This window comes from Lutjanus erythropterus, chromosome 1 (genome assembly GCF_056507025.1).
Source record: "Lutjanus erythropterus isolate fLutEry1 chromosome 1, fLutEry1.hap2, whole genome shotgun sequence".
Taxonomy (NCBI): Eukaryota; Metazoa; Chordata; class Actinopteri; order Lutjaniformes; family Lutjanidae; genus Lutjanus; species Lutjanus erythropterus.
This window is the reverse complement of record NC_139317.1, coordinates 24,439,166-24,452,216: the sequence shown is the minus strand read 5'-3', so window position 1 is coordinate 24,452,216 and position 13,051 is coordinate 24,439,166. Positions and strand designations below refer to the sequence as shown.

At 38.7% G+C, this 13,051-nt stretch overlaps 1 protein-coding gene across 1 annotated transcript in view; it reads right to left on the bottom strand.

The window, feature by feature from the left end:
• Window positions 1–1,899: 1,899 nt before the first annotated feature.
• aldh1a2 (aldehyde dehydrogenase 1 family, member A2) overlaps window positions 1,900–13,051 on the bottom strand; it is a 37,322-nt gene continuing 26,170 nt past the window's right edge. The window contains exons 8-13 of the mRNA XM_084717775.1: window positions 8,883–8,985; window positions 7,508–7,692; window positions 7,224–7,388; window positions 5,619–5,776; window positions 3,082–3,156; window positions 1,900–2,862 (exon numbers count right to left, since the gene is read on the bottom strand). Coding sequence (XP_084573901.1) covers window positions 2,790–2,862; window positions 3,082–3,156; window positions 5,619–5,776; window positions 7,224–7,388; window positions 7,508–7,692; window positions 8,883–8,985 — 759 coding nt within the window. The 3' untranslated portion in view covers window positions 1,900–2,789. The remainder of the gene's footprint in view (window positions 2,863–3,081; window positions 3,157–5,618; window positions 5,777–7,223; window positions 7,389–7,507; window positions 7,693–8,882; window positions 8,986–13,051) is intronic.

Here is a 13,051-nt window from a genome sequence, read left to right as displayed (position 1 = left end):
ATGAAGTAACCACTGTCCTTGGAAGTTGCTTGTCTCACCCCCCCCCCCGTCCCTCTGTTGGTCATGACCTTCTGCAGCTTGTGATCTATCTTAAGTAAATGGCAACATGTGCTGAAGAACCAACTAAATTACATTAAGAAAATGCCCATGTTTCCAAAAGCATCTATTCTGATGCATGTTTAGCTTTTGATTTTATTTTGGTTTGTTTTTGTTTATTATGTTGCTGCTGTTTCGACCTCTATCTGCATCAACAATGTTAGGACCCTGAAATTGGTGCATCTAAATAAAATACAGCCACCATTAATTTTAATATTTATAGCTGTGCTTTTGTATGAGGAGCCATACGAGCAATAATCAATTCTGCTCCTCTCTCAAACATACATCCTTCTTTCACATTCATATATTTTTACTCACACACACACAATCATTCTCCTTTAACTGACATATATTTTGACTTTCACATATGTATATACTTGACACTCATATTTTTGGTATCCTAAACATGGGAGAAATTAGTCTTCAGGGCTTTCTGCCAGAAAGGCTTTACAGTCTAATTTAACCCAAATTATGATGCTTTTCCAAATCTAACCATATTTTTGTTGCCTAAACCTAACCAAATAATAATAATTAAACTTAATCAACTAATGCTCAAAATAATTCAATATTATACCTCACATGGGAATTAAGCTCCAGTGTCCTGGGTGAAATTCACGTGCTGAACTCATTCATCCACCACTACATGCTCTTACTCGGCACTTTGCTGCTATTTATATTATGTCAGCTGACTTCATACAGTGTTTCCACCAGAAAGCCCTTTCCAGCAAAAAGTTTTCTGGACAGAAAGGGTTTTTTGTAGGGTACCTTATCTAATGTGTTGGTATCCATTACTGTCATTGACACAGGAAGTTGCTTCAGGAGCAGGAGCAGGAGCAGTTAAGGTGAAAATTAAGGGAAGCTTAATCCATTTTTTCACCTCTTACCAAAATGTTCTACAATCGTAAGCAATGGATAAGTGCCCAAGAGGAACACTGTTTGAGAATTTATAACTAACTAACTATAACTACTTACAAATGGTACAGAGAAGTGTAGGGAAAAAATATGAGAGGAGAAAGATTCATTTTTCTAATTTTGCATTTCGAGTTGAAATGTTGAGAATAGAGTTAAAATAAGATTTCAACTTTATTCTCAAAATATACAGTAAGTGGTGACATCTCTGGTGTGATGAGGATGATTCAACCTTGCAAAGTGAAGCGATGTGGTTTCTACACAAAAAACAATAGTCTTCTGAGTTATTTATTTTTGAAAGATACTATTTGCACCCATGGTGGAATAGTCTATGTGGCTATTGCTATTTACATCGGGGTGTACAAATCCTAGCATAGCAGAGACAAGCACCCAGGTATCCTTAGTTAACAATGCTATTTATACCCAGGGTGTAAAAACCTACATGACAGAGACACAATGATCTTTTCCTAAACTTAACCAAGTAGTTTTGTTGCCTAAACCTGACAAAACAGCAAATGAAAACGGAAAATAATCATTTACACTTGCTTCTAATTTCACACTATCCTCCTCTCCCAGGAAATAACTACAACCCCACTCTCCCACAGGAAAGACAAACACTTAACCCAGTCGCTCACTGCAGCCTGTTGTTACCAGCAAATTTCTCACTACTTATAGCTTGATGAAGAGGGTAGAGTATGAAGAACCAAATAAGTTGTCGTGTGCCTTTTCACACTGGGGTGCAAATAGCCACCCTGTTTTTACCTTATGCCTGGCACTAATACTGATTCTCTTCCTCTTAAATCTAACTCATCTCATTTTTTTAGGCCTGGCTCTTGAGCAGACTGTGGACTCTGAGTCCTGATAATGTAGTGAACACTCAGGGAAAAACAGCACTCCAGTAAAAAAAAAGTTTTTACTGAAAAAAAAACTATGGTCATTTTATAATTTCATAGCATATGATTGTATAAACATAAACATAGATGGACATCAATGAAAATCAGTTACATAATGTTTAAAATACATCTACTCCTCTTTTAGCAGGTGAGAGTAAAATGCTTTTAAAGAGGTTAAAATCTTCACGTTTACATCAGTCAAAGGTTGACATACAGTGTTAAGTCATACAAGCTAAAATATAAACAAAGACAATTAGAAATCAATTTTAATTCTGAATTAACATTTCATCCATTCATATCTGAAGCTGACAACATCAGTGGTCTTGAATGAGCTGACATGCTTGCATAAATTCTACCAAGACAATGACACATGAGGTTTTTGACGATCATACCGCACAGTACAAAGAAAAACTGCCTCCCAGCGCATGACAAGTTGCTAGTAAAGGGTCGATTGCAAGTGCGGCGACTGAGTCTCTGAGCATCCAGCATCTGGGGGTTTGGGGGGGGGTGAGGATCAGGGTGTAGCGGCTGGGAGGGGGGTTGTTATTGGGGTTTGCAGTCAGAACAGCCTCCCCCATCGTCTCTGTGAGTGCTTTAGTGTAGTTAGTGGAGGAGGTATACATTATGGGGGTAGTTCAGTGGTCGTCAGTTAGACTAGTGACAGTCCACAAACTCATAGATAGCTGGACAGGGATTGGCTGACTGTCCGTGGCGAGTGATGCAGAGTTGATGGAGGAACTGGGAGGGCAGCGAGTGGTCACAGCCTGTAGTTACCATGGAGATAACTCGTTTTGATGGTTAATGTGGTTTGCCACCATGGACGGACCGACGAGAGGCGGTGTCAGTGATGAGGAAGACGCTACCTTCTCCCAAACAACGAGTGTGGCTGCCTTAAGAGTTCTTGGCGACCATCTTCATCGTGATGGTCTTCACCTCTGAGTACTCCTTCAAACCGCTTTCTCCCCTGAAAAAACACAACAGGAAATAGTTACAATGCTGCTCATTTGTTTAAACTGTCATGAAATATGGTGTATACACTGCCGGAGGGTCCTGATGCAGAAATACTGCAGTATCCTCTTAGATAAAGATTTATGTGATGTTAAGCAATTTTGGAAAGTAGGTTTTCAAAACACAAAGTCAGTATCAGTAATATTCAGTGGGCATGCGACCAAGTCATACTCACAATTCACGTCCATTGCCAGACATTTTATATCCGCCAAATGGACACTGTGTGCTCAGAGCGTTGAAGCAGTTTATCCTGGGAAATACACAAAACACTGATCACTCTTGTGTGTTTGACTCATGTGGTTTGCCATTATAAAACGGTGCATAACTTTGTCCAAAGCAGTAGTATAACAGCTGCTTTCAGTAAAAATGTATTGTCATGGCTATTTTTGAAACCCTCTGGATTTAACAACATAATTCCATTATTATTTAGCAAACACAGCTGAAAGTTGTCAGGTTGTATATTTGTGAATTTACTAACTGTGGCAGCCTGGGATGGAAAGAGTGAATGGATGCTCAGAAGATTGAAGTTGAAGTAGAGTAGAAACACTTTGGGAGTTCAGGAAAGACAAAGACAAAGTCTGAGAAAAATGGGGCAAACTGGACAAAACTCTGAGAAGATCCTGGGAGGGATGGCAGTGCTGTGATACATGAATGACTGGTCAATTTACCGCAACAGATTAAGTCAAAGCATTCTTTTATAGTAACCCATTAAAGGGGGACTCCATCTGCATTTTTTCCCAGGTTTTTCAAGTAAAACTCCCACTCAGCTTTTAGCAAAAAGCAGTGACGTAGGTTACAGCACTGGTGCACTTCATCAACCAATGTTGCGACATTATCATCAGAAATCTATGTCAGGTTTCGTGAGAAAATGGGTTTTGAAAGGCTTGGGAAAATAGCATTTTTATGCTAAAATATATGTACTTCATCCAATATTTAATTGTTCAGATTTTAATACAGAAGAAGCTACAGAATGATACAAAAACCTCAAAAAAGAAACAAAAACATGGATCTACCCTTTAATATAGGGAGACAGAAGATTCAAAAATGATTATGATGAGTAAACATGGCTATTTGGATACAGTTTACAGAAGAGAGCAGATATTAAGGGATGAAAGAGAAACATTTGCTGCTTTTATTGTCTAACATTTGTAGATTTGTACAGTATATGTGACAATATTGCCAACAGCCGTTAGCTTGGATTAACAGACAGATTAAAAGACTGGAAACATGAGGAAACAACTAATATATTATATCCAGTTTGTTTAATCTGTACAAAAACCAAAGAGGAAAACAAAGAGGAGTAAATATTGGATTTTACTAAAAAAAGGAAAATGGAAGAGATAGGAAGTGTCTTACATATGAGTTTACCCAGTATGGTATTATAGAAGCAAATCCTAACTAACTTGATGTATGATATCTTACATCATCCCATTTTATCTGAAGTGAGGAAATCCTAAACACACGATCCAAAATCACTGATCAGCTTTCCCCCTCTGTTACCCAGCAACCAACAATAATTTTCTCATCTCACTGAGCTAAACAACTTTGTAACCGTTGATTTTTTTGTATTGAAAAGAAAAACATAGAGCAAGCAAAAATAACAATGGGATAAGACAGATAAGTCAGAAGTGTTGGTAACATCTGCAGAGAATTTCAAAGATGTTCTTTTTGGGAAATTTACAGCAACACTAACTTGGTAAATAAAAGAAAGAGAGTGGGCTAAGCAGACAGAGTCGATTAAGTTAGCTAACATTACCTGGTGGAAAAGTTACCTTAAAGTTAGGTGGGTTTGGGTTCTTGTATAATATACTTTTCTTAGTTTAAGTTAAGACATGAATGTTGACTTAGAAACTGTTCTGCAATAATGATTTTTTTCAGTTAAGTGTTAAGTGAATGTTAAGTGAATAAAGCATGGCGTACTGGAAAAGGTCAGTGTGGTTTCGTGAGGCTGTAAAAGCCAAATCATCTGAATCTGAGTCAACAGCTACTGCAAGAGTCATATCTATAAGATCAGGGGACAACTAGAGACACAGCTAGTTGTCTGCAGTCACACCCAAATATCTTTACATTGTAAGAAGCGGTTGTTGTCAGCAGTGTCAGAATATTGTTTGAAAGAGGCAGGATTTGTCAACAAAGAAAAAATGGTAAGAAAGTTTTAAAAGTACCAAACAAAATCCTCAACAGAGGAAGAGAAGTGGGATGGTGATTGAGCGGTATCAAGAAGGAAGGACAAAGTAGAAAAATGTTTCCTCAGCTTGCAGAGGATTGCAGTCAAGTATGACAAGTGGTGAAAAATTCTTGGCAGATGCTGTATGTTAGCTATACTTCCACCCCTACTTATAGCCATCTGCAGCTAATTACAAAAAGAAACAAAACAATTCTAGGTGAACTCAAGAACAAACATTTTATGACCATTTGATTTATACAAATTATAAAATGAGGGTGTCAGTTTACATTTACAATCTAAGTTTTGCATTGTTGTCTTGCACTGGCATGTTGGTTTGATATTTTTATATCTTGAATGTCTGAGCTGTGGGGAAAAAAGTGAAAAAAAAGGAAGGAAAACATTTCTTTGCGGCTTGTGTAATGATAGTGAGGTGGCACATTGCCAGTTTACAGTTTCTGGATGCCAGAGTCTGAAATGGTTGATACTTCCCACATGAAAAATATTACTGATTGCAGCTAAAGAAACACACAGCAGATGAAACTTACCAGACAGTGCCAGCCTGCATGGCTGTGGATATGGTCATGGCTTTGTTGATGTCACTGGTGAAAACAGCCGCAACCAAACCATAATCTGTGTTGTTGGCTCTTTCTATCACTTCCTCGATAGTTTTGAACTTCATGATCTGCTGGACTGGGCCAAAAATCTGTAAAAAGAGAAAAATATAAAGGTTGGATACAGATATCAAAACCTGTCAGGCATTCAGCTTATTACTTCTTCCAAGGAAGTTTGGTTTTCAGTGACAGTTCTTGATCTGTTTGTCTTTTTATTTGCCTGTTTGTTAGCGGGATTACAGAAGAATGTATAGCCTGAAAATGGATCCAAATCACAGGACAGATAAACAAATTATTTTTCACTCCTGTTAAGTGCCCAACACCATTGTAATTAAAGTCAATGGTGTGACACAACTAAACATAAAATAAAACATAACAGCCACCTCAGGAGGGTATTTGGCCTTCGTGGAGGTCTGCACTCTCTGAGCTCCCTTCTCGCTTGTATATATTTACTACTACTCATACATAAAGAGACATGGAGGGTTAAGGATAGGGTTACCACCAATCATCTCTCATTACAATTTTATCCAGTATTTTCACCTATGGTGGGAAGTGACATAAGTACATTTACTTAAGTACTGTACTTACATACAATTTGAGGTACGTTACTTGATTTCCATTTCATGCTTCTTTTTGTCTCACAGTTCAAAGGGAATTATTGTACTTCTTTTACACTTACTTCACAATTTTAATCACTAATTTCTCTGCAGGTTCAAGTTTTAGATACAAGGCATAAGACCAACAAAAAAATGAGAAAGCATTTTTAGAGATTGTTAAACTACTCAACAGAATATAAAGTGGTTAATATTTGTTCCACCTCAGGCAACTACAACATTAAATGCTGCTGGTGCTTAATTATTAATGTCTAATGTTTTACTTTTGGTACTTTCAGTATATTTAGCTAATAACACTTTCACTTATATTTATACACAGGGCACTGACTTTCAGAGGTGGTATGTAACAGTACAGTGTAGTGCTGTACTTAAATACAAATTTGAGGTACTTGTACTTTACTTGAGTATTTCTTTTTTAAGCAACCTCATCCCACTAAATCACAGTGGCAAATATTGTAATGTTTATTCAACAGCTTTAGTCGTAGAGTTTTAGAGTACAATTTTTCATTACTTTCCCTTCCAGTGAAAATCATAAACTAAACAAGCTATTTAAAAACCCTCTTGGATTTGTTGCAAAAAGCACAGTCAGAAATCAGTAAAATCATGGCAAGGGACCAAAATATGACAAGAACATGCAGGCAGATGTACCCTGATGAACAGAGCTGTTTTTCTGAGCTCATGAGAAGTTGACTTTATAGAGATATGTGGACAGTGACAGGACAGCAACATGACAAACACAGAATGACATTATAGAATACAATGCATAGCTGTAGATTAAACTGTTGACTTGAATGAAGTATTTTTATATTGTGGTATTACTACTTGAACTTGAGTAAAGATTACTTCTTCCACCACTGCTTTTCACACAGTACACATGCATTAGTTGTGGTGGAGTTACCAAAATCCCTGTTCTTTATCATCTTACCTCCTCTCTGGCGATGCGCATGTCATCTCGCACATTAGAGAAAACAGTGGGTTCAATGAAGAACCCTTTCAAGCCCAGAGCTTTGCCTCCACACTCCAGCTTGGCCCCTTCACTGATGCCGCTTTGGATGAACTCCAACACACGATTCTGCTGCTCCCGGCTGATCTGTGGGGGAGGAGGCCATACATTATATGAGAGGCCGGAAAAGAGAAGACAATTAAATAGAGGTAGAGAAACAAACATTTTGAAAGCGAAGGAAAAGATAAAGCAGCTGTTGAGCTCACCTGTGGACCCTGCTCAGTCGTGGGATCAAAGGGGCTGCCAACTATCCTCCTCTTGGCTCTCTCCACACTCCTTCGAACAAACTCATCATATATGGGCTCCTCCACAAAGATGCGAGAGCCTGCCGTGCAGCACTGGCCTGCGTTGAAAAACACACCCTGATGGGCCTGTTCTACAGCCAGATCCACTGTGGAAGTAAGAGATTTTGGTTAATCGATAGTTAGATAAAAAAAAAATTCTATTAAAAATACTACAGTGGGAGAATATATATTTAAATAATAAATATTAAAGGACAAATCTGTAATATATTTACTATAATAAACCATAAAATGACCATGATATGTCATCAGAAATTTCAGAAACATGCAAAGTAAAAATACTGTTACCATTTCATGTTAATTAGAGGTCAGATTAAGTGTCTGCTCATGAGTTGTAAGAAATCATTAAAAATCTTTTAGAAGGAGTAGATATTTATAATGGTGTAACTGAGCAATATGTAAATGAAGTCTGGCAGACAGTAAGGCAGGCAGTCACTGAACTCCAACTTCAGAGTGTGTATTTTCAGAACAGTGGGCTTTTGTTTTCAGGATAACAGCCTGAGCTTTACATCGACAGATAACTGACAGTTATAAACAGCTGATCAACTTATCTTGTGCCCCCGCACCTTCCTGCAGCCTGCCTAAGCTTCCTTGAGTCTGGAGAGGAGGGGGCAGGGGGAAATAACTTGCTTTAACCATAGACTGTGTATTCAAAAGGATTTCAACCTTTTTAATAAAGAATCTTTGGCTCCAACTCATTATTTGGACTGCTGTACTCCTTTTTAAATGTGCAAATGTTACACATTGTGCCTTTAAGTCTTATTTCACAGCCAGAATTTTAATGTTAAAATAAATTATTATCAGCATATCTGCATTCAAAAACATCATTTTGTTTTTTAACAAAAGTATGTAGTAGTATTTGTCCCAATATTTATTGGAGCTATCCTGTGCAAATCTGATACCTGACACCTGAGAGACAGGACCCTGCTGTTGCGCACGAAGGGTTAACGGACCCCCGTGATTTATGGGTCTCGGCTAAAGCACCCGATTGAGTCAGGGTCCATTCTCCTGATTTACAGGCCTTGGGGAGCCCCTCTCACGGCTGCTGAAAGCATTTGAAAGCCTCGGCACCCCCAGTTTGGTGAGCCACTTAGAATTTATATGGAAGCCATCCATCCACTGGTTTTCATAGCACTACAAAGCTTGTGAGCATTTTAAGATTGTCAGTCCATGTGTGTTTATCCACTGACAGTGGAACTTAAACAAAACAACAATAGTGACGGGCCACATGGTGAGGATGACAGGTAACTGGAGCACTGAATAAAACATTTAAACTTACAATCAGCGTCTGCAAAGATGATGTTGGGGTTCTTTCCTCCCAGCTCCAGCGTCACTCTCTTCAGGTTACTCTTCCCAGCTGCTTCTTGGATCAGCTTGCCGACCTAGCAGAGGAAACAGATCAGGGGTTTACTCACAGCGATGCAGGCCCGCGGCCAGATCAGTAAATCAGCTGGAGCCATTAAATAGCTTAAAGAGGTTGGTGAGCTCCAAACAGGGAATGCACCGGTAGGCCAGCTGAAACGTGAGTTCTGCAAACACACAGGATCTATTACAGGTTTCTGGAGACAACAACAGGAAAATAAAATAATGTTTCTGATGTCTAATGAAGGGCAGGAAGAAGCGACCACAAGGTGTGTGGGTGGTGTCCTCTGATCTGACTATCTGAGATAGAGAGGGGGGGTTGGTATGAAGAGAGTCTTGTGTGTCAATATACAAGACAGCGAGGGATTTTCTGTGGCTTTTCTTATCATCCCCATTTCCTCTTTACTCCTTATCAAGAGTGATAATATCACATAACAAAATGAAAAACAATAAATAAAACATTTAAGAAGACTGCGTGATAAGGTCACAAAATAAAATCACATGTGACCCATCCTCAAGGACCACACCAATGTCTTTGCAAGTTTTAACTCTTTAAAGTTGGGTTAGGCAGTTTATTTTTTGGATAACTGGGCAACAAGCTTTAAGCATATTGAAATTCAGGTGGTCTGAGAGAAAACTAGACTGTTGCTCTGTTTTCATGCTCTACAAAATCTAGCCCTGGACAGGAGACTTTGACCAACTTACAGGTCGATAAAAATCTGATTATTGAGCCTCATTCCCAGTTTGTCAAATACCAGTGCTATGGGTCGGTGGCTCTGTCCCAAAGCATCTGTATTTGATGACTTGGGAATGAGACTCAACAATCAACTATCTGTCTCTAGAATGACTTGCTGCACCTTTAGCTGTAACCCATGTGTACTTTACATTTTTAAACACAAGCTATAAAGTTTAGATTTTTTTAAATGTATTTCTTCCTGGCAGCCATTGATTTTCATTCTTTTTCTTATGGTATGAAAATAGACTAGCAGTCACTCAAAACTTTTGTAATAACTCACAGTGAACATCACGTCTGCATTCATTTTTGAATTTTGCGTTACCATGTTATGACATTTGTATCATAATGAAGCAGTTTAAGATTGATTTACTGCATATTTCATTTCATCACACTAATAGCACCTAAACAAAACAAGTTTACTCTGATTCATAGTCTCCGGTGACAGATTTTAATGACAAGCGACAAAGATTGCAAACTTGTTAGTTAGCTATGATGTAAAGTAGAACTCATTTGTTGCACCACCATCTATAGCTATAGCTTTAACAACCAGTCTCTGTGAGTATTCTTTGTCTGTACACATTAATAAGAGGCATGATGAGAACATACATACATTGCTGCTTCTGTAAACACAAACACTAAGCTACACTTGAGTCTCTGATCACAGTGCAGCATTAACCAGTCCCTGTTGTTTGGTGGACTAGACTAGAACCAGCAGTTAACTTAGCACAAAGACTGGAGACAGTGTGAAACAGCTAGCCTGGCTCTATCCAAACCACTGACATATATACATAAACGCTGCAACGGCCTTTGGATGGTATGTCAACATCGTGCCACACAGGGCAGGGCAAGACTGCAGACAAATACAAGTAAATGGGGGATTTGCCATTTTTCTGGATGAACAGCACTATAATGTTTACCCTTCTCAACTGATTTCGGTTAGTTGTTCTTATTTTCAAGGGTTCTACATGGAGTTTGTTAGGAAAAAAAAAGTTTCCTTGTTCCATGTAGATCATAAACCATTGAAAGAAAAAAACAACTAATTGAAATTGAGAGATGTTAACATTTTAGTGCTTTTTATCCAGAAAAAACTGCATGCCTTTGTTCACAGGTGAGTCTTGCTCAGTCCGACAATGTTGACATTGCAGCAAGCGTTCAATGCGGCATCTACATATATGTGTTTATGGTCCAAACCAGCACCTCTTCACCTACCAGCACCTCTACAACTCCCTGATTGCACACAACCCCCACTAAAACCATATCTGCTTTTATATGAATTGCAACATTACCGAGAATAAGAGGTGCTTTTCCCATTTCTCGTTTCTTGTCTTCATGCTAATATCTAATGTACAGATGTGAGATCAAAGTCTCAGCAAGAAAGAAAATGCATGTATTTCCCAACATTTCAAACTATCCCTTAATAGTAAAAGAATATGGCCATCATGGTAATGATGTGGTCGTTACAGTACAGTAAAAAGTCTCAACAGTGGAATAATTTTGCTGCTTTAACTGATATCTTTTCCACGTTACGACACATTGTAGATACCGACAAGATAACAAGCCTGAGAAACCCAACAAACCTCCCTCACAGCCTTACACCCTAAACAAGAATTCATCTTCCTGTTACTCACTCAATCTGTTTTATTTTCCAAGAGAACTGACCGATAAAATGGAAAAATACCCTCTCAATGTCCAACCAAAAAACCCCCACCTCTAACATGGAAAAGACTCATCTCACTATCTTCTCTTGTGTATGAGTCGCTTTAAGACGCTAAGATATAATAGAAAACAATAGAATAGAGCAGAATCACCCCCCCCCCCCCAGCTGTGGCTGGTACCGAGGCTGTATAAAAACAACACAATCCTTGGCTGAGCTTCTTGTTTCTGATGTGTTTTGTCTGTCTTTGATCAGAAACACAAAGAGGCTGACTAAGGGGAGGTTAGCGTGTGTTTATTCAGGGGTAAAGGAAACACGCTGGGCTGCGAGAGACTCCTCTGTGTGGAGTCACAGTCACATGTGAGTCAGTACAAGGATGAGCTGTAGTCCTAAAATCCACCTGTAGCTACGCCACCACCTTCCACCCTGTGAGGAGATGCTGTGGTCGCCAGCATACCCCCACCCCTGCTACTACAGTGCAGTGACTCACTGTCTGGGCATCAGCCGTTTCTTACAGCACTGGCTCGTTCTCGCAGTAATTGACTCCAGATCACATGAAACAACAGGAAAACTAGTAAAAAAAAAAAAACTGGGCCACTCACAAAGGAAATGTTCAATCAGGACGAGATGATAAAACAAAGAAGATGTTTGTGTTAGAAGGTGCATTTATGCGAGCTCGCGTGCACGCACTGATTGGGTGTGTCTGTGTCTGTGTGTGTGTGGGAAAAAGGATATTTTATGCTCTAGTGTGCTGGAAAATCATATAGACTCAATGTTAAAGCCTGTCATACACTTGAATGTTTGTAAATGCTTCATATTTTCTACTATTTAATTTTCTATTGTTAAGTAGGTCAGTATTTCAGATATAGTTTATGTGGATCAATAGCAGCCACGATTAGTTCTGATTAGTCTGTTGGGCAGTTTAGATGAAGCTATAGAGCCAAGAGAGAGTTCAGAAATCTTTGAGGGTGTTTTACATGTTTTGTTACCATATTTCAACTTGTGTTTTTGAATCTGAAGTTGTGAATAACTGGTTAAAACAATGAAACGATTGTATCTTAAGCAGGCATATTTAAGAAACAGACATAGCCAAACTAACACCACAAGAAAACAAGTAGATGGAAAAAAAAACTGGAAAATTAAAAGAATTTACTGGGATATTCAAGTTTGGAAATTAAGGAAACTGGGGTAAGAACAGGTTGTGTCTAGATTTTTGCCCTAGATTTCTATGTGTTGTTTCTTCATTGTGCACATTATACAAACTAATTATTACTAATAATGTGATAATGATTTTGTTAAAATCTGCTTATGTTTAAGGACAAAAAAAGACACTTGGATAAGGTTAGGGACAGGGAAAGGTTTGAGTTAAAATGATCACTCTTGTGAGGTCTTTCACAGATCTGGGGTTGCCTTCTAAACACGACCTAACCCTAACCCTAACAGCCTTGCAACAGCCTTGATCTTTTGACCTCATTTGCCATTGATCATTCAATGTGCAACCAATGAGATAACAGCTGTATGTGACGATGCAGCTAGAAGAGATTTATGAAAGCGACATGCACAGAGGAGAGAGAGACCGATGGTCGAGGATGTACTGGTTGTAGTGCTGTGCATTGCCTCTCTGCACCTTACCTCACAGTGAACCCAGAACAAAGTTCTTATCATGTGAGGGCACCTTTAGGTATATCCATGCTTT